Source organism: Brachypodium distachyon, chromosome 4 (assembly GCF_000005505.3).
Source record: "Brachypodium distachyon strain Bd21 chromosome 4, Brachypodium_distachyon_v3.0, whole genome shotgun sequence".
Lineage (NCBI taxonomy): Eukaryota > Viridiplantae > Streptophyta > Magnoliopsida > Poales > Poaceae > Brachypodium > Brachypodium distachyon.
Window position 1 is genome coordinate 44,041,122 of NC_016134.3, and position 20,471 is coordinate 44,061,592.

General features: G+C 46.1%; 4 protein-coding genes across 7 annotated transcripts; 3 read left to right on the top strand and 1 right to left on the bottom strand.

Moving 5' to 3' along the window:
• The first annotated feature begins 4,018 nt into the window (after positions 1 to 4,018).
• Positions 4,019 to 9,700, top strand: MKK3-1 (mitogen-activated protein kinase kinase 6-like). Of its 3 annotated transcripts, none has more exons than XM_010238646.3 (11): positions 4,019 to 4,404; positions 5,235 to 5,382; positions 5,719 to 5,970; positions 6,236 to 6,454; positions 6,564 to 6,701; positions 6,851 to 7,018; positions 7,496 to 7,609; positions 7,906 to 8,013; positions 8,274 to 8,365; positions 8,929 to 9,300; positions 9,438 to 9,700. In XM_010238646.3, exons 2-10 carry the CDS (start codon positions 5,266 to 5,268, stop codon positions 9,290 to 9,292), a joined length of 1,572 nt encoding a protein of 523 aa, XP_010236948.1. In that variant the 5' UTR covers positions 4,019 to 4,404; positions 5,235 to 5,265; the 3' UTR covers positions 9,293 to 9,300; positions 9,438 to 9,700. The 3 variants fall into 3 exon arrangements, with proteins under 3 accessions (XP_010236948.1, XP_010236947.1, NP_001266841.1); XM_010238645.3 differs by having other exon boundaries at positions 9,456 to 9,700; NM_001279912.1 differs by lacking the exons at positions 4,019 to 4,404; positions 9,438 to 9,700 and having other exon boundaries at positions 5,266 to 5,382; positions 8,929 to 9,292.
• Positions 9,701 to 10,925: 1,225 nt separating this feature from the next.
• On the top strand, positions 10,926 to 12,733 carry LOC100842894 (TLC domain-containing protein At5g14285). Its single transcript, XM_003576881.4, has one exon. It carries the CDS (start codon positions 11,708 to 11,710, stop codon positions 12,464 to 12,466), a length of 759 nt encoding a protein of 252 aa, XP_003576929.1. The 5' UTR covers positions 10,926 to 11,707; the 3' UTR covers positions 12,467 to 12,733.
• A 227-nt stretch (positions 12,734 to 12,960) lies between these two features.
• Positions 12,961 to 15,492, bottom strand: LOC100843198 (3-oxoacyl-[acyl-carrier-protein] reductase 4). Of its 2 annotated transcripts, XM_003576882.4 has the most exons (11): positions 15,182 to 15,489; positions 14,915 to 15,063; positions 14,679 to 14,732; positions 14,492 to 14,572; positions 14,365 to 14,410; positions 14,193 to 14,287; positions 14,071 to 14,103; positions 13,736 to 13,870; positions 13,545 to 13,638; positions 13,357 to 13,439; positions 12,961 to 13,259 (listed from the first exon to the last, which is right to left on the bottom strand). In XM_003576882.4, exons 1-11 carry the CDS (start codon positions 15,288 to 15,290, stop codon positions 13,227 to 13,229), a joined length of 912 nt encoding a protein of 303 aa, XP_003576930.1. In that variant the 5' UTR covers positions 15,291 to 15,489; the 3' UTR covers positions 12,961 to 13,226. The 2 variants fall into 2 exon arrangements, with proteins under 2 accessions (XP_003576930.1, XP_014758700.1); XM_014903214.2 differs by lacking the exon at positions 13,736 to 13,870 and having other exon boundaries at positions 15,182 to 15,492.
• Positions 15,493 to 18,622: 3,130 nt separating this feature from the next.
• Positions 18,623 to 20,032, top strand: LOC100843499 (translation initiation factor IF-2). The gene has a single exon (XM_003576883.4). The coding sequence runs from the start codon at positions 18,720 to 18,722 to the stop codon at positions 19,653 to 19,655; it is 936 nt and encodes a 311-aa protein (XP_003576931.1). The 5' UTR covers positions 18,623 to 18,719; the 3' UTR covers positions 19,656 to 20,032.
• The last annotated feature ends 439 nt before the right edge of the window (positions 20,033 to 20,471 follow it).

Here is a 20,471-nt window from a genome sequence, read left to right on the forward strand (position 1 = left end):
CATCTTCTTTTCTGGAAGCCCATCCGAAAGAAACCTCAAAGTTAAGTGTGTTTCGTTGAGAGCAATTTGCTGCCGTGTCTGCCGTCCCTTCCTTTCCTGCCGCCGCACGGATCGAGCTCGTGCTGCCCACCCCGTTTCCCCGGCGAGCAGCTCATTTGACCTAACACACTCTAAGTGCGCATATAAGATGTAGACTGGGTTGTTGAGCCCGTGGCCATTGTTCAATCAAAATACTTCATCCGTCCTGAAATAAGTGACTTTGATTTGTGTAAGAATCTATACAAATCCACGTCATTTATTTTAGGACGGAGGGAGCGGAAAGTTTCAATCTTCATCATTACATTAATTAATTTGTTGATGGGGTGTACAGAATCACAGTTCACGCAAATTATCATATTTTTCACAAAGTTTTATGTAAGTTGACATTTTTGTAGCATCACCTTTTCAATTAAATGCACAAGTATACAAACTCAAAAAGTTGCAAAAAAGATAGGGATTACATTGATGTCCTCTCTATGGTACTCTGTACAAGCGCGCGTGAGTGTGCAGCATGAGTGATCAATAGTAACAAAAGGTATAGGATTATATCGAAGAAATGATCTTTGCAATCAGTGTTCACAGGCCAAGAGATATAGGATGATAAAGCAAGTCTCATTTCCCTATAAAATGGACCAAGGTTCATAGAGTCCAGCTGAAATACGGGAGCACTCTCCAAGAAAGAGCTCACCTTCTCTAGGTTTAGAACCAACGAGAACATAACGAAACAGAATCCACAAACAGTGTTAGTTGCTGCCTACTCTATACACATAGTTCGACTTGTCTTTTCTTCTTCTCAGAAAATCAAGTGCTACACGGTGTTGGGATGCATTGGGAAAGGATTTTGCATGGCAAAATATTCTGAAATAGGTTTGTCTCGAAAGTGATGTTATTCAAAGAAGCTGAGGGTACGTTTGGTTTGAGCTCGATGAGGTGCATTGGAAAGAATTTTCCCGAAGATGTGTTTTTCCTCTAGCAAGGCACGGTTGTTAGACCGTTACTTTATGTGCTGGCTAGTGCTGTAGTTAGTTGTAGTTAGCCGTTCCTTCTCTATAAATTGTACCAAGTATCAATGAGATGTGGTGTGCTCGCGCGGGCTCTACTGCTCTTTGTCTCTCTCAATTTCTTTCAACAACTCGTCTTGCCCCCTCATATCCGTCCGCTCCGACGGGTTCCTTCGGCCCGCACCACCACTGCAAAAGGCTGCTCCGGCCCACGCCGCCGGTTCCCTATTTGTCCCACTGCGACCCCTCCTATTGCTGATTTTTCTGCGTCCGTGCTGCCGGTAGCCGCAGCCAACAAATTCCAGGCTGCTCTCTGCTGCTGTTGGTGTTCAGCTTTTGCTTGTGATTCTTGCAGAGGAGAAACAATGTATGGATTGCATTCTGCGATTCAGAATAGAAGATCTTGCCTGTAGTTCTGATCTCCGAGCCTGTAGTTTTCTCCTTAGTTAACTGTTAATTGAATCGCATGTAGTTCTGTATTGTTAACTGTTAACTGAATTCGGTCCGTACTCTCCAACGCCATAATTAGTTAGCTGAAGGAGCATCCAAGTTTCCCTGTCTGTTCCGTCTAACTGCTGGTGCCGATCCGTCGCACCTGATCGCCCCAAGTCATCACGCACGCTGACACGCCATTTCTCGATGAATCCTAAAGAGTTCTACAGTATTTTTCTGCAAAAAAGAAATTGACTTCGGTCCAAGATAACAACTTGATCATTCAGTTTTACTCCAGATGAATGGCCCCGTTTTTTAGAACACCAAGCAAAGTATTTGCACAGTTACACGCACCACAAATGTGTGTGTCCGTGGGTTTCAATACATTCTGAGACAAACATGGAAATATGACCTGATAGTTTGGTTCAGGGAAAGAAGTTCATGAAAGTATAACAAATGCACGTTCTTATCTCTTTTACTGCGATATATAAATAACATATTTTCCACGAATTTTGTACAGATTAACATTTTTGCAGCACCATGTTTTTTTAATGAAGTGCAGCACGTAGTCCGGTATTCAAACTCACGAAGTTGTGCATAAGAATCTTCTTTATTCATAAAATCTGCACTCATGTCTGGTACTATATGCAAGCACGTGAGCAGTGTGCGATAAAAGTGACATAAATGAAAGGAGTGATCAATCTCTAGATTCAAAGCCAACAACACTTCACGCATAGCATAGCATAGCATAGTGAACCCATGTTATCTAACCGTTTTCACGTTTGGGGCGTAGTGTTGGCTGATTTAATTAGCCTAGCAGGGTTCCTAGTATATGCCGTTCTGCTTTTTTCCTTGTTAAAAAAATGGTTTCATGGGATTGGGATGAATTGGGATAGAATTTTGCATGTCAAACCGTTTCGGCCGCAAAGACATGGCATTGCGGCGTATGGACAGCCTCGATCGGAATGGTTGTGGGAGTGGCACTGGCAGCTAGCATTTGGAGATGACTGGTTGTTAGTGGCTATTAAGATCGACCAAACGGTGATCATGCCCGGAGATGGTCCGCCACCTTCCGCACCTCGTGCCTTTGTTGATTAGTAGCTGATGACATGGTTTGGGTTAGCGCTAAGGCCAGTTCAATCCATAATTGCCATGCACAACATGTGTCTATGGGTGAAAGAAATTGATGTACCTTTGAAGATAGTAGTATCTCTGTTGCTAGGGTTGCCGTCCTCGTAAAGGAGGCCGTCGCTTGCCTCTGTGTAAGTGTGTCAGACGATGACCTTGTATAGTTGTATGTGAAGATTTTCCTCGGCTGTCACTCGTTGCATGTAAATATTGGTGTGTAACCAATTTGGCATGGTGTGTGGCAACATTTCTTTTTGCTAGCCAAATAAGAACATATTGCACATTCCATTGAGAATCGGAATCCGGGAGTCAGGGGCTGGGAGAGATTCGTGAGCCGGTAAGTTTTCTGCAAATTCGTGGGCTTAGTTGGGCTACCTAGGAGCAGGCGTTGGTGTTGAACGGATGCAGGGATGCACCAATGTGGTCAGATTCACCTGATACAACGGCGTGAAAAAGTGATCTTTACGGCCAGTGTTCTCATGCCAAGAGATACACGATGGCAAAGCATGTCTTGTTTCATTATATAATAGACCAAGGTCGGAGAGTCAATTTAAAACATAGGATCACTTGCAGAGCTCACTCTACAGTGCAGTGATCATTCTCCAGCTAGATTCAGAATCAACAAATACACTTCACGCAAAGCATGATGAAATACTAGAATACACAACCCATGTCATCAAAACGTTCGGGGCGTAGTGTTGATCTGATTTAGCCTAGCAGGGTTCCTATTACATGTTGTCCTGCTTGTTTCTTGTTCAAAAAATCGTACTACTAGATGGGACCGTGATGCATTGGGATAGGATTTTGCACGTTAAACTGTTCGGGCCGAAAAGACATGGCATCGCCGGCCTATGGACATCCTCCGAATGGTTGGGAGAAAAGACACTGGTTGGTCTTCGACAAATAGCAGCTATCGATGGTTGGTCATGAGCCACCAAAATCTTCGTCAATTATTTGGCTAGCCAAATGTTGACAAGAATTGATAGCACAAGAGTCATGAACTAGACGTGTCATGCAACACTGTCTCGCCGTCCTCCCATCGCCGAGGTCCGCGCTCGCGTCGTGCTAGTGCCGATGCCGCGTGCAGCAATCCGCGGTCCAGTCGGAGCTGGCACGACGCGACGAGCCTGAAGAAGCGTACACGGCGGCCATGAAAACGTCAATACGGCGAGCCGCAAGGAAGAGATCGGCCGTGTTGCAGGGAGAGGGACGCTGACAGCCCCTTGGATCCCCTTTGGCACTCGTTGGGGGTGCTCCTCCGAAACCCATCTCGCTATTCTCGGGAGGTACGAGGTGGCGTCCAAAACAGAAAAAAAGAGCAGACGCACGAAAAGACGACGGACGGACGGACGGACGGATGCGTGCCACGTCCCGTAGGAGCGCACGGATAGGAAGGAGGAAAATACCCTGCAGCAGCTTGGAAAAATTAGGCCAGATGTGCCGGCGTGCCGCCGCGTCCCTCTAGCTCCTGCCGCCCTCGCCTCCGGTCCGGCGCCCTCTCTTACTTACCGCCGCTCCCCTGCCCTCGTCCTCCCCGCCCGGCTCCCCAGCCGCCGCACAGATCTGGCGCGAGCTCCCGCTGCCCACCCCGTTTCCCCGGCCGGCGAGCAGCTCTTTCGTCCGCCTCCCTTTCCACGCCGGCGGGCCAGAGCTCGCCGGCTAGGTCGGCGCCACGATCTCAGTCGCCTCCCCTCTCTCTACCCGTCTCCCGCCAGCCGCGGGCTGCGCAGACCCCAGCCCGGTAGCTACGCTGGCGGCCGCCAGTTCCCCCTTCTCCAAGCCTGTGGCCGAAACATCCAACCAGGTAATAAAAACATAAAATTCTACGGTATCTCCGCGTATGGTTTATGTGATTTAGTTTCTGCAGATTGAAAACCGTATAATTGTATATGCCCATGTATATTGCTGTGCGTGCTGTAAAGTGTAAACCGATATGTAGGTTTTACGCCGTAAATGTGCCCATGAAAATGGTAGTGTATGTTGTATAAAAATGCAAATGGCAGACAGTGAATAATTTCTTTTCTTTTCAAATGTTATGCAATGAGAAAGTTCATAATTATTCGAATGAAAACGCTTTTTTATCGCCACAGTTATTACTCCCTCCGTTCCTACAAGAATTTAGGAACGGAAGGAGTATAATTTAACATTCTAGGGTACCAAAACGGATCAGATGTCACTGTCGGGACAAAGATGGCAATGGTGCAAACCCTAACGCACGTCATCCCTTGCTACCAGGATGAGAGAAAACAGTTCAGGGTGCAATGAGAGAAAAATTGGAGTAGTTTGAGATTTATCAGGTGGCAAAACTTCAATAATTATGTGAACTTCAGGGTCTACGTGAAGATAGGTGGGGCATTTAGAAGCTTCATGCTACTAAACAAGAAATGGCGTGCTTAGAGATAAGCCCATTTTAAGCTAGGCATTTGGAACAACTTATGACTCATTTGGACCTATAAGTTAAGCGTTTGGAATAGCTTATGGCTTCTTTGGAAATATAAGCTAGTAACTGCGAACATGCTAATATATACATGGTCATGAGAAAGTAAAAAAAGAATACTTCTTTGTCTAATTATGGGATTACTCTTAAACTCAACACAATAATACTCATCTACTTTGTCTCTTTGAACCACGCAGGGCATTTACACCTGACCGTGAGTGAGCCCCCATGGCGGGGCTAGAGGAGTTGAAGAAGAAGTTGCAACCCTTGCTGTTCGACGACCCTGACAAAGACGGCATTAGTACCAGGGTTCCATTCCTGGAGGATAATTGTGATTCCTATGTGGTAAGAATTTATGTTTTATGTATGTTTTAGTTGTACCTTTCCCGGTATACTATGGTGTTACGCCCGAGTTCTTGTATTGGGGGTGTTTCCAGTAAATGTAGTTGCTACTTGCTACAAGTCCATGCAGTATACGATTTCAGTTGCCCATTGATGAAACTATGGATGATATTTTCTTAGCAGCAACTGAATAAATGCACCTGTGTTCAACGATTTTTTAGCCTGCAAGAAGCAATCTTTTTGTATTTGTACCATCTTCAGATGCAACCAATTGATATTCACATAAACTTGACGTGTTTAGATCTATACTGATGTTTGTTTCCTATTTCTTCTGTGAAGGTCTCAGATGGTGGAACGATAAATTTACTGAGTAGATCATTCGGTGAGTACAACATCAACGAACATGGCTTTCATAAACGAAGTACTGGGGCAGATGAGTCGGATTTTGGTGAGAAGGCATACAGATGTGCCTCTCATGATATGCATATATTCGGTCCCATTGGTAATGGTGCAAGCAGTGTCGTGCAGAGAGCTATTTTCATACCAGTTCATCGAATTTTGGCATTGAAGAAGATAAACATATTTGAGAAGGTTCATATCTTTATTCATTTATGGTCTATGTAAATTGCAACCACATTATTGTGCATTTTTTTTAGTTTCCATGAAAATTGAAGGTTGTTATTCCTTCAATTCGTACCCATGCTGTGGAACAACATATTACCTATTGCATGAAATAATTTACTGGTTTATTTTGCTGTACTTATTGAATTGATACAATTCATTCACTCTGTTTGAATTGGGAAATGAGTTATCAAGTTCTATTTTCATATGTTCATATCTTTTGGTACCTGTACAGGAGAAGCGGCAACAAATTCTGAATGAGATGAGAACATTATGTGAAGCATCTTGCTACCCTGGTTTAGTTGAATTCCAGGGTGCATTTTACATGCCTGATTCTGGCCAAATAAGCATTGCCCTTGAATACATGGATGGTGGCTCCTTAGCAGATGTTATAAAGGTCAAGAAATCTATACCAGAGCAAGTTCTCGCACATATGCTACAGAAAGTATTACTTGTATGGATCTTTCACTACACTTTTCCTATCTATGTTTGTGTTAGACAAAATCAGGCTGTGACCTGATGTATTTTTGAAGTTATAAATTGTTCCTTTTACAATTCTGAAGGGTTTGCGCTACTTGCATGAAGTAAGACATCTAGTGCATAGAGATATAAAGCCAGCAAATATGCTGGTTAATCTCAAGGGTGAGGCTAAGATTACAGACTTTGGTGTAAGTGCTGGTCTGGACAATACTATGGCTATGGTATGCTACTTCTTGGTGACAATATCAGTGTGTTCTTTTGATACTTCTTAACTATCAGCTAATGATTTTTGTATCACAATAACGGATTGAAATACTTCATATTTGTATTGTAGTAGCAATATATTTCCTGCTAAATAAATATGTTCCAGTGTGCTACCTTTGTAGGCACTGTCACGTATATGTCACCAGAGAGAATTCGGAATGAGAACTACTCTTATGCTGCTGATATTTGGAGTCTTGGACTAACAATATTGGAGTGTGCTACTGGTAAATTTCCATATAACGTAAATGAAGGCCCGGCCAATCTCATGCTGCAGGTAAGGTGCATTGATTTATTTTTTTCTGTTGTTTATTTTCATCATTGTCTATGTCACGAAGCAGTACCATCCTTTTATGGACCACATTGTCAACATTTATAGATTCAAAATTCAAATAGGTATACAAACTCAACACGTTAAACCAGCTCAAGGAAAAAGAAGGTGCAGAAACTAACATAACCAATGGGTGGACTTGCAAGAATGAATTTGCCTGGGTTGCAGTTGGATTAATTGATATGGTTAATGTCTAGTTCTTGCAAGTTCATCCTTTGGTTATGTTTGTTCTTGAACCTTCTTTTTCCTTGAGATGGTTTTAACGCTTGGAGTTTGTGTACCTGTTTGAATTTATAAATGCTGACAATTTGGTCAGCATGCACTGTTAGTACTATTGGTGTTATAAATATTGTGATAATTTTTTCAAATGTTTTATTCACTTTCATTGCTTTTCATCCTAAATCCTTAAATCTTGTTTTTCAGATACTTGATGACCCATCACCAACACCACCAGCAGATGCTTATTCACCAGAGTTCTGTTCGTTTGTCAATGATTGCTTGCAGAAAGATCCTGATGCAAGGCCTACATGTGAGCAGGTAAAGAAATGTTGTATAATATATGAAAACATTCACGTAATTTCAGTTATGTAGAGTGTAGACGTAGCATTTATGTTACTGTTTTGTGGTCCCTTTGGGTGTAATTAATAATGGATATAACTTATAAGCAGAATATATCAATATAAGTAGTGCCTTGATATAGTAAGTAATATCATATTAGTTATCTGAGTCACTGAATGCCAGTGCGCTTTGGATATCGAAGAAATCAAGTAGACCATGCGTCTGTGCCCTTTTGTTTCTTCCATTGTTAGATTTGTTTTTTGAACATTTTGCAGCTTTTCGGACACCCATTCATTAAAAGGTATGAAAATGCTGGTGTGGACTTGATAGCATACGTCAAAGGTGTTGTTGATCCAACTGAAAGGTTAAAGGAAATAGCCGAGGTGAGTCCCTTAGAGCATATTTCAGCTTATTGTTTTTTATACTTCAGTTTAGTATGACAACACACAGTTGATGTTTACCCTCCATCCCCGATCATGAACCAAAGAATCTAGATTGTTTACCCTACACACAGTTGATGTTGACAACACAGTTTAGTATGACCTTTTGTACCCATTTATACCGTTGACTTGAGTAGGGGCAGGATTGTGTCTTTCACTATCTGCTTATCTACTAAGCAGATTTTTTTTCCTTTCAATCCCAGATGCTTGCTGTTCATTACTACCTCTTGTTTAATGGCTCTGATGGGCTTTGGCATCATATGAAGACATTCTACATGGAAGAGTCAACTTTCAGGTACCTACATATTGTCACACTTGTAAATATCATCATAAAACATAGTTGTTACACTCCATATAGCATCTTGTTCCTGTTCAGGGTTTTATCCTGTGTGTTTCATTATGGCTCCAATAAAGATCGGGTGTTCTTCAAACCAGCTTGGTATGTAGAACCTACTGGGCCATTAGTAAGGATTCCAGTTGTTTGTAGATTTGGCTCGTGTACAAGAACCAAACTCTACATGTGAAAATTGTGGATACTTTGCTAGCTATGATTTTTAGTCCAGTTTTGCTAATAGTATTCAAAATATGTTATCATGGAATGTTAATGTGATAAGTTTCAGTGGCATGATTTCCCAGCAATTTGACATATGTAGGTGAATTCTTACTTGCAATTTACATGATCCATGCTTTCCTGTTAATCTGGAGCTGAATTAGGTGGCAATCGTCTGGTTATTGCCATTCCGCCTCAACTGTATATATAGGCAATGTTGCTTCTACATCAGGTGTTAACCCCTGGGTGGTAGAATCAGCTGTTTCTGATCATATGGATGATAATTGTTGCCTGTCCTGTTTTGGCAGTTTCTCAGGGAATGTATATGTCGGCAGAAATGACATATTTGATACTTTATCAAGTATAAGAAAGAAGTTAAAAGGTGATCGGCCTCGGGAGAAAATTGTCCATGTCGTGGAAAAGCTACATTGCCGTGCAAATGGGGAAACGGGAATTGCTATTCGTGTGTCTGGATCATTAATTGTGGGCAACCAATTTCTGGTATGTGGTGAAGGGCTGCAAGCTGAAGGGATGCCCAGCGTGGAGGAACTCTCGATTGACATTCCAAGCAAGCGGGTAGGTCAGTTCCGAGAGCAGTTTATGATGCTGCCAGGGATATCCATGGGATCCTTTCACATCTCAAGGCAAGATCTCTACATCATCCAAGCCTGAAAACGTTGGTCAGTCTCTGTTTGACAAAATCTCATGTGTTTTTACCTCCAAACTCGTATTATGATCTTTAGATAGTCTTTTATTTAAACCACGTGTCTAGTTTGGTAAATTACTGATAATGGTGTTGATCATTTATGTGCTCCAGCCATTGCTTTTATTGCAGTTCGCTCATATTTATGTTGTCATGGTGGGAACCTTATTGGGCAAAAAGGGACCATACATGGCATATTCTTCACAGGCTTCAGATAATTTATTCAGTCCCGTGACTTATTTTATATTTTGTTGCAAGCATATTTGTAATGTAAAATTTTCTTACTATTGTCTGTACGAAAACAAAACATATTTTATTTGTGACATTTTGATATTTTTATTTTTAAGAATCACAATTCAAAAATGGAGCCTAGAAAATAGGTCTGATCTCTGATTGTTTGATTTTTGTCTCCTCGCGCGACCACACGCTTGCTTGGTTTCTGACCAATAAAAGGTGCTACGCTTTTTCGAAATCCACTTTAAATGAGATTATTCGATGACAACTTTAAATAAGAGCGCAGATTGTTTCTGACAATGAACAGCAGAGAAAAGCTGTCTGATTAAAGATGCACTACTCTAGACGACCTATTATTCATAAGAACCTCAGTGCTAATCTTAAAGCTAACATTAAGCAGATTGGCCTAAACTTTTGAATTTGTTTTGCATCCTTACACTTTGGGACTAAAGTAACTATCCGGTAAATCAGCCTTACTATATCCAGTTATCCCTTATGAAAATCATATAACAAGTTTTAAAAATCAGCTTTAACAAGCTTCCAATAATCTATTACTATCTATTAAATTGCAGCCGGTGGTGAGGTACGGGCGGCGTAGGCGTATGTCATGTCATCAAAATTACAGCAATATGCCACTACAGGGGAAACCAATTAGGGCCAGGAGATTTATTATGTCCTTGCTAAACAACAGCCTCCTTAAGCTAATCCATATTAATTAAAGGGTTGAACCAAATAAGCAGCCTCTTCACTAGAATTTTTCCTAGCTCCATCTTTTTTCAAAGTGATGTGTCCAATCAGCTCTTTGTAGAAGCTAGTAATATATTTCATAAGGACTTCCTCCCCCTCAATCACCCCCTCTTGTTCTAAATACAAGATCAAATTCTTCCAACACCTACCATTAATCCAAGCATAATTTCTTCCATTAAGATCTAGTTCCCTAAGTCCTACTTGTTCAATGATAGCATTGAACAAGAAGCTCCATTTAGAATACCCTCATGGCTTATTCTTCTCACGTTATTTCCTAATTATTTTGAAATCCCCACCTACCAGAGCAGGATGATGCTTAGCCTGACACACCCTAGAAAGCTCTGCTAAAAAAAAACATCTTTCATGTCCTTCTGTGTAGCTCCATAAGTAATCACCAAATTCAATGTGAAATCCTCCCTCTTATCCAATAAGAGAAGATTTACTCAGTAACCTCCATTGTCATTTCCCAAGAACTCGAAAATATTTTTGTCAATGCCCCCTAATATTTTCCCAGATCTCCCTTTGAATGAAGACCATTTCCAAGTAAAATGTCTCCCTCCACTAATACAAGAAAAATCGAGGGCGGAGAATCCAGACTTCATTGTTTACTGAATTCGCACAAAATCCAGGTTTTTCCTTCTATGTTTCACAAGGGGTTCTCACACAGATAATATCTAGAGGCAGGGGACCTTTTGCCCCTTTTCGCAAAAAAACACAGAGATAATATCTGGAGAGCTCCCCTTTTTTTTTTCTTTTCTTATTCTGAACTACTCCGTAACTTATAAGCATGTAAACTCATATGTTCAGTCTGAATAGTATCCCCTCATCATCAGCAGCAGCAAGCAGCTCATCTCACTTGATGAAAATGACCATTGGTATTACCTGGCAGTGCCATTGTAATTCTCTCACGAAGTTGCAGCCTAGGTTTTTCCAAGTCTTCATTCTGATATCTCGGTGCTCACCGATGCTCCTCGGAGCCTCACCTCGTAGTGTAATTACCTGTACACTTTTCCTCAGTATCTTGTTAGCACCGTAACTTATTACTCCTCGTTTTACTTGAGCAGAGAGCACAATAATGCTAATCCATTGCGCTGGTGCAGCACGGGGGCTGATATGATGTTGACCAGGATCATTTTCAGAATATGCAGGCCTCAGAACTCAGCTAGAGAGAATATGCTTTCTGAAGAAGAACCCCGTCGAATCGAAGCAACCAAGCTTGCTTGCACACATCTACTATCTCCTCCAGCAGAGTCGTCTACTGGAGTACCAGTAGTGCTGCATTTCGCTCGAAGACTCTTTTACCCAGGGCAGAAAGCGAGAGCTCATCGCGTCCCAGCCAAGCCAAAGCCACAGAACCAACCAACCCAATCTCCAACAACAGCTCGACCAAACCGATCGGATCAATGGAGGCGGGGGACTCGCAATCCATGTTCCTGCCATTCCTGCTGATGTTCGCCTCCATCTACCTCGTCGCCTACCTGTTCCTCTTCCGCCGCTGGAGCCGGGACCAGCGTCCCGACGCGTCGAGCTGCCTCACCTCGCTCTTCCACGGCACGCCCGCGGCGCTTCTCGCCCTGCGCGCGGTCCTCTCCAACCCTAGTTTCGCCGGCGGCGACCTGGCGCTGGCGGCGCCCAACACGGCGGCGGAGGACCTCGTGCTCGACTTCAGCACGGCCTACTTCGCCGTCGACCTCCTCCACTACCTCGTCTTCCTCCGCCACGAGACCCTCTTCATCGCGCACCACCTCGCCACGCTCTACGTCTTCGCCACCTGCCGCGCCGCGGCCCGGCGGGGCGCCTACGGGCTCCTGGCGCTCGAGGTGCTCGCCGAGGCCACCAGCCTCGCGCAGAACCTCTGGACGCTCGCGGGCATGCGCCGCGCCCAGGGATCGCCGGCCGCCGCCAGGGCGCACGCCGCGCTGTCGCTCCCCTTCTACGTGGCTTACACGGCCATGAGGGGGGTGCTCGGGCCGCTGTGGTTCGTCAAGATGGTCAGGTTCTACGCCGCCGCCGGGAGACAGTCTGGATTGCCGGCGTGGGCGTGGGTTTCGTGGAGCGTGGTGATCGGGGCCGGGATCCTGCTCAGCGTGCTGTGGGTGGCCAACCTCTGGCTCGCCTACTTCAGGGACAGGATCCACAGCAGCAAGACGAAGGAGCAATGATTTGGAGAAACGGACGTTCGTTCTCCATCTGTGCAAACAAACACCACACTTCTTTCATTGTTTGTTTGCCATCCTTCCCTTGGGATGGGGATTTGGAGTTGGAGCACGAAAACTGTGTGATATTCCCTGCAATTATTAGAGCATTTAATTTTTTTTCCACCCAGCCGAATCCTACAATTCGAGCCCCATTCGGTGACATGTCTTTTGAGGTTGACGCAAGTGACCATCTCAATCTTGGAGAAGCCTCTTATAAAGTTTTCCAAGATCTGCCTGGAGCTACGTGGGATTTGTCACGGCGCACCACGCCAAATTTGGTGACGATTTTTTTTTTCTGACGCTTGATTTCTGACTTGTCTTGCTAAAGGTCTTTGGTGTCTTCACAGAGCTCCTCTGTTGTACCCACTCGACGAGAAATAGTTCCGGTCAGTGGCGCGATGGGAGGTCTGGGTTGCGATCAATACAGATGCTAATTTCGACGGACTGACAAAAACAGAGTAGCGTAGTATGAAGTACGAACTGAAACAATTAGCTAAAAGGGGTGCAGAGGCTCAGGTGTTGCGGCTTGAGTCACCCCCATGCATTGCGGAGTTTCTGCTTAGACAACTGAAATACTATAACTTTTAGGATGGTGCGTACACATTTCGGAGAGTTAATTTTAACCACCAACAGATTTTGCGTGAGAACTTTGTTTCTCGTGTTCCTCCTTGCACATCTGTGTTTCCTACACCTTGCTGCCGCGGTTCTGTTTCGGTTGCCCTCCTCAAATCGACAGGCCACCGTCAACCGGTAGCACCTGCGCCATCAGAATTAAGGAAGTCATCAAGTCTTCAATACACAGCCCAAAACTATTGAATGTCATGATCACATATCTGAAAACCATTTCTACTTGCCTGTCCAGTGATGTAGCTCGCAGCCGGATGAAAGGCCAAGAACTCCACCAGGCCAGCGATCTCTTCTGGCTTGCCGTACCTTCCTGAAATCTCCATCAGAAACAGCAGCACAGGCAGTAAAACCTTGTCAAAATTCAGAATAATTGCACTGAACTATGAAGAAGGCACTGCGTGCTACAACTATTTACCTAGCGGTATCGTGTCGAGCGCCTTCCGTTCGATGTCGTGGCTTAGCTTCGCGGTCATGTCAGACGCAACCCAGCCCGGAGCCACCGCATTCACCTGCAAGACCAAGCAGGCCCAGTTTCAGATGAGCATAATGATAGTAAGCTTTGAGATGAGTCTGTTCTTCTTGGTTGGATCGGCAAATTGGCCTTGCGTTTATGTTCCGGCTGCCGTACTCCCTGGCCATGGCTTTGGTCAGTCCGATCACCCCGGCCTTGGCGGCGCAGTAGTTGGCCTGCCCGATGTTGCCTATGATCCCTGCCACTGACGCGATGTTGATGATCCGTCCCTAGGGGCCAATTCTTCAAATCAACCAGCGCAAAATGAACGTGGCAACAAAATCATACTCCCTCCGTTTCTAAATACTTGTCGCTGTTTTAGTGCAAGTTTGCACTAAAACAGCGACAATTATTTAGGAACGGAGGGAGTACTGCTCTTACTCTAGTTGAATAAGAACTGTGTATACGGTTTTTACTGATGCTGCTGTACCTTCTTCCTTTTCGTCATCACTGCCGCCGCGGCCTGAAACAGGATTAATTTTCAGACAATAGAAAACATCTTCCGGCCCTACGTACGCAGCCATGGGAGCACGAGAAGATATCATCTGTCACCTGGGCGCAGAGGTAAACGCCGGTGAGGTTCACGTCGACGACTTGCTGCCATTGCGCCCGCTTCATCCGCATTAGCAGCGCGTCTCGCGTGATCCCTGCACCAAAACCAACAAATCATCCAACCTGGATTGTTCAAGATGTCTGGTTAAAGATGAAAAACCAGCAGATCAACCTGCATTGTTCACCAGCACGTCCAGAGCTCCCCAGGTAGCAATTGCCTGCGGCGGTAACATCCGACAACATTCATGTTAGATTTGGTCAGATTTTTTCTCTAAGAAAAACTTTTAATGACGACTCGCCTCTCTCATCATGGATTCGACGTCGGATTGGATGGAGACGTCCGCGGAGAAGGCGATGGCAGTGCCACCTGACTCCTCAATCTGCACCAAGGAAAGAAGGAAAAGAGCCACGCAATTGTCGCATGCTACCCTATCAGAAACAGGGGTCGACTTGGACTATATGGACGAAGGGATGTACTGAACTCACCTCTCTGCACACCTCTTCAGCTTCGGTTCCTGACCTGGCATAGTTCACTACCACCTTCGACAAAACAAAACACGATGTTTAGCTCCACTGAGCTCATGCACACCAGTGACACCACAGCAAGATTAACATTTACTTTATACTAGTTCTTTTCCTTGTTTTTCAATTCCAAAGAAGAGAGATGTACATTTGCTTATTTTCATTGGATTGTTAATGGCAACATGTAAGGAATAACGTACCTTGCACCCTGCTTTGCCAAGAGCCACAGCTATGGCTCTCCCAATCCCTCTGGACGCTCCGGTGACCACTGCGACGGGGGCTTCAAGCTGCTGTGCCCGCCCATCCATGCTCGCTCCAGCCATAGCTCTGACCTGACCATCTCTTCTAGCTACAGTAAGTTAAGTTGTTTCCTTTCATCAGGGACACCCAAGTCATAGAATTAATTAAAAAGGCAATTAATAGTCAGAGACTTAGAGATGGCCGATTTGACCGTTTGATCCATTTGCCTGATGAAACGAGAGTGCCCTGGCGCTGACGCTGCTGGAACCTGCAGCTGTGGCCTGGTCGCGGCGGCTGAGTTGCGAAACCGGCGGAGCATTGCACGGTGGAGGCCATGGCAGAGAGTAGTTTGTTTGGTCTGCTTTTACGCGGGGATCATACAGAAATGGTGTCTTCAAAATCAGAAGTAGTAGTTGGGAGCATATAGAGCCAACGCAAAGATGGCTGAATCCGTGTTAAATGGAAGGTTTGCTTCGCATGATAGCTGAATCCGTGTTTAGTAGGCGCACTTGCTTTGAGAAATGCATGATTCCACTGAAAAATGCACTGCTTGTGCGCACCTTGGTCTAGCAAAGCATATCTTTCTCATTAGATGAAAGTGTTATATATATTCTCTCCGTCCCAAAATAAATGACGTGGTGTAGCAAATTTGTATAAAAATAAGTGTTATACAAATTTGCATCACTTATTTTAGGACCGAGAGAGTATATGTATTTTCAAAATATATTCATAAGTAACTCGGCAGGGTAGATGGGTAAAGGGCACGATTATTCTGTACTACCTATGTAGCTATTCTGCATTCATGTGCATGGTAGAAAATTATTAGCTAGGCTTAGTATGATTGAAGTTATTAGTGTAGGTACAGAACAGCGCAACCCAGATGCGGACTTTTGAGTCCACAAGGTTGAGAGTGTAACTTAACCTTGTAACTTAATTAGTCGGTTCATGAGCTTTCCCATTTTGCACGTCGGAACTTGCACTCCACAGTACGGTGTGTTAAAAAGCCGGCGTCCAGGCAGTTTGGGAAGCGGTCAGACACTGAGATGCGTTGCCCATCTCAGAGTGGTTGCGTCGTTGGCAATGGCATATAGTTTTCATGATTTCTTGTCGGAATATTACATGTATCTTTAGACACACTTGAGACAAGAATTATGAAACAGAGAGAATACTAGTGTCAAAATCCATGTAATCCGTATACAATGCTTATCCAACAAAGTGTCGTTCCTCGCATTACATGTTCATCCATCTAGGTTCTCTACGGAACTTCACTACTTGAGCAACCTGCAAGGGCCTGGTATTAAACAAGTAGGTGAATCGCCCTCTAATCTCAACAAGGTCGACATCCTTTAACGCATTGTGCTAAAATGAAGACAAATACTCCCTAACTCCTTCCCAAAGAATTTCAAGCTCCAACTTTGACAATCAATAATAGTACAAACAAGAGGATAAGAATAAGTGTTACTTTCCTGGCTCTGACTTTTAGGAGATCTTTTGGGAGTATAGAGCAAGAGGAATGGGAAGTCCTTTCGATGTTACTTTCTCGGGTGGTGTTGGGACAGGGCAGAGATGTGGGGCGATGGGCTCTTACTAAGAATAAGTGTTACTCGACTAAATCTCTCTATGCTTTCATGACCAACAGTGGGGTGACGGACCTTCGGTTGTTGGATTTATGTAAGGCAAAGATTTCGCTCAAACAACAGATTTTCGTTTGGCTAAGTACTAGAGGTCGTATTCAGGTAACTAAAGAAATGGTGAAGAAGGGCTGGCAGGGGGATATGGGATGCAAATTGTGTGGGGCTGGGGAGTCCGCTGAACACTTAATCTTCTCTTGTCCAGTTACTTTGTGTGTCTGGTGTTTTCTTCGGGACTGTTTCGGGTGGCCTATTACTCCTGAGAACATGGATGATTTTTTTGCATGTTGTTTGCTGATGGGAGGGCGGAAGGCAAACTACAAATGGTGGTCGCTGCTAGCTGCAGTCGCCTGGGCGCTATGGCTGGCCAGAAATGATCTAGTCTTTAATCAAAGGTGTGTTCATCTTCTTTTCAGGTCCTTTACAAAGCCATGGCGTTTCTTACTTCCTGAAGAGTTCTTCTACCTGAGAAAGAAAGGGTTGACATGGATGCAATGATGAAGAAAATGCAAATGATGCTGCAGTCAGTTGCTGGTGGTGGAGCTCGTGTTGGTGTTGGTTAATTAGCTTTAGTCTCGTTTTGGCTGGGTGTTCAGAATAGTTGAATCTGGTTTGATGTGTCTTGGTGGTGGAGGAGCCGACTAAGTTTTCATTTCCAACCTATTTTGTGGTTTGTTGAATGGTGGTTGAATTCTTGTATTGCTGGAAACCCCAGCTAAACCTCGTTGCCTCTCTGTAAAAAGCTGGACTAGTAAGCCTTTTCTCAAAAAAAATAGTACATTACTATATGAGTTATTTTTCATAAAAAAAAATTCGTTGAAAACTTCTTATGGATATGAAATCAATAGAAAAAGGATGGATGCGGTACCAGCAGCTCCGTCTCTCCGCATTCAATTATCAGGTCTACCCATACGCATACACGTGTCTGGAGCAGTATGGAGCTACGGCGGCAGGACTAGCGGGAAGCAGGATGAGTGTCAGCTCAAGCACCCACGGATGATCGCCATCCATCCCAACAGTCCAGCCGCAGTCCGATCCGCGGGGTGCCAGGCTAGCCGCGGACCCGCAGCAGCAATCACCGTCGGCCCCTCTGTTCTGGTCTGCCCGATCGCTTTGCTTTCTTGTTGACGCGGTGACGTCAAGCGCGGATCCGGCTCCCGAGATACGCCTGCTGCCACGCGTCCCCGCTCCAATCATAGCGACCCTCGCCGGCCGCGCCCCGTTCATTCGCCCACGTACGAGTACTCTCCTTCCTTCCACGTCCCTGTTTGCCCTCTAGCTCGACCACCAACTACAACCACGCCTACAGCACACCCAACGCACACACAGCTTTACTGCTTTTAATCTAGCCAAGGCAAGGACCAGGGGAGCAACGAGTACATGCAACTTACTTTGGGCCCACGCGTCGGTGACCGCGTGCTGTCCTTCCGTGTGGAGTGCCGGGGTGGGGCTACTGCTGCTAGGATCCCTTTCCCCGAGATAAAAGCAGCGCTCCCTCCAGACGGTCCCAGACCCTCTCGCCGCTCTCTCCCTACGTGTTCCCTCCCCACCAAAAAGGGATGCACACTCCTCGCGCTCCCATTGGCCCGCGACAACTTCGACTTTCACCCGTCCCGTCCCACCACCACCAACGCTAAAGAAATCCCCTCCCACGTACACGTGGACCTCTATTATCCTTACCGGGCCCGCAGTGCAGCCTGTTGCGCGAGTGTGTGGAACTGTCAAGACACTGAACTGAAGAGTGCTTGTACTTGTCGCCAAAGCGATCCATTCACGGCTTTGACGGACGCTCCCTCCCTTGCGCTCTACGGAGACCTTCTTTTTTACTGGCCACGGGACACGTCGCTACAAATCTCTGCCTTTTACTTCTACGGCTAGATCAGGCACGGTGGTCGTCGATTCGTCGACCTGTTGGAGATATTTTTAACCCGGGTTTGCGACGCCAATAGGGTTTCACGTGTGGGCGCGAGACCAATGATATCCCGCCTCCGGTCATCGACACCTGTCCGACGCGTGTCCCGTTACCTTCTGTATTAAAGCAGCCCCACGCCCCCGCCGACGAGGTCGCAAAGAAACAAAGAAAGCTACTAGCTCCTGAGAGGCTGAGACTAGTCGAGTAGTCGCCGCTCTGTGGATGATGGAGAGGAACAATAATGGAGGTTGCTGCTTCGAGCAGCGGCCCAGGTACGGCGGAGGCGGGGGGCAGACACAGACACAAACAGGCCAGCAGCAGGCGTGGCAGGAGATGGGGAGGATCATGCTCAAGTTCCGGCCCATCGCGCCCAAGCCCGCCGCCATGGCGGCGCCCGCGCCGGTGCCGGCTGCTGCCAAGGTGAGGAAGCGGAAGGCGGTCGCGGCCGGGAAGAGGGGACGGAAGCCCAAGAAAGCCGCGGCCACTGTGCCGCCCACGACGACGACGCAAATGGTGGACGCCGTCCACAAGGATCAGGCGGAGAAAGAGAAAGACAAGTCCTCGTCGTCCCGGTCGTCTTCCTCGTCGGGGATGACGTCCGTGGACTCGTCGCCTCCTCCGCCGCCAGCGACAACGCTGCCGCTCATGCCTGTGCCGCCGGTCGAGGTCGCTGCGGCAGCGCCGGTGCCGGATATTCTAGGCGTGGGACATGTTCCCGTGGCCCGCCAGGCGTCGCTGGTCACAGTGGAGGACGTGACCGCCACGTGGCGCGACGGCGGCGAGGGGCCGCCGCCGCCGCCCGCTGCGGGCGTGCTCGTCGACGGTGACGCGGCGGCCCCGGCGTTCGTGTCCGACCGGTGGGGCCGCGTCACGTGGGCCAACGCGGCCTTCGGCCGCGCCGTCTCCGCCGGAGCCGGGGAAGACGACGACGAGGTGCCAATGGTGGTGCTCGGCGCGAAGGATGACAAGGCCGTGCCGGCGTGGGGCACGTGCGCGGGGTTCAGCTGCCGCGTGCGCGTGCGGCGCGTCCGGGGCGGCGGCGCTTCTTCTTCGCTGGTGGCGCCCTGCGACGTGTGGCGGCTCGACGCCGCCGGCGGCTACCTCTGGCGGCTAGACCTCCAGGCCACACTCACCCTCTCCCTCGGCGGCCTTCTGTAGCAAGAACCAGCTACGTATCCAGTCTCGACTCTCGACCAATCAAATCGTGTGCTACGTCAGGGCCGGGAGTATTAATTAAGCTGTCATGGCCAGATTTGGTATGCTCTGAGTATTACGAAATGGATGGTTTAGGAAGAGAGAGGAAGTCAGGAAGCTGCAAGTGTAAGAAGGATTTAAGCGGATTGCTTATTTGGATCTGGAAGCTCTGCTCCCAGCATGCAAGAAGGAAGCATGCTTTTCTTTTATTTATTTTCCTTTTTTAAAGAAATAATGACAAACCTCTTGGTCATCACAAATGCTTACTCCAATAAACTCACACCAATGAGTTGTACTTCCTCGGTCCTGAATTAACCTCAGTCCTTAATTTTTTAAATTAACTGACGTGTATTTGCATAAATTTATTAGAATTTCTCTACGTTTATCCGGGAAAGTAAAAAGTTCTATGTCTTAGGTTTGATCTGGTAATCTGGACCGACATATTGACAATATCCCTAAGACAAAATTGAGGATTTGTGTTGGATGCGTCGGCAGATGGAACAGGATCCGATCCGAACGTCGGAGCTATGGTTGTCTGCTTTGATACATGTATGCCAATGGCACCCTGACTGTCGACCTCTCGATGAAGCTACCCCCTACCCGTACGTCGCCATTTTGGAATTCCTGTACGTCGCCATTTTCAAATGTTCACGCAATCTTGAGCTTTGGTGCATTGAGGTGACCTTTGGTTTTTTATGTCTATCTGTTATTAGAGCAGTAAAAATGTGACCCTCATCGTGTCCCTTGACCCTCGTCGGTTCAAACTAATAATCTTTTTTG

Coding starts and splice junctions, on each gene's coding strand:
- MKK3-1 (XM_010238646.3), top strand. CDS start 5,266: ATGGCGGGGCTAGAGGAGTTGAAGAAGAAGTTGCAACCCTTGCTGTTC. Junction 6,455..6,563: donor TGCTACAGAAAGTATTACTT/GTATGGATCTTT, acceptor ACAATTCTGAAG/GGTTTGCGCTACTTGCATGA. Junction 8,014..8,273: donor GGTTAAAGGAAATAGCCGAG/GTGAGTCCCTTA, acceptor TTTCAATCCCAG/ATGCTTGCTGTTCATTACTA.
- LOC100842894 (XM_003576881.4), top strand. CDS start 11,708: ATGGAGGCGGGGGACTCGCAATCCATGTTCCTGCCATTCCTGCTGATG.
- LOC100843198 (XM_003576882.4), bottom strand. CDS start 15,290: ATGGCCTCCACCGTGCAATGCTCCGCCGGTTTCGCAACTCAGCCGCCG. Junction 14,288..14,364: donor CGTGCTGGTGAACAATGCAG/GTTGATCTGCTG, acceptor GTTTTGGTGCAG/GGATCACGCGAGACGCGCTG. Junction 14,104..14,192: donor GCGTTTACCTCTGCGCCCAG/GTGACAGATGAT, acceptor ATCCTGTTTCAG/GCCGCGGCGGCAGTGATGAC.
- LOC100843499 (XM_003576883.4), top strand. CDS start 18,720: ATGATGGAGAGGAACAATAATGGAGGTTGCTGCTTCGAGCAGCGGCCC.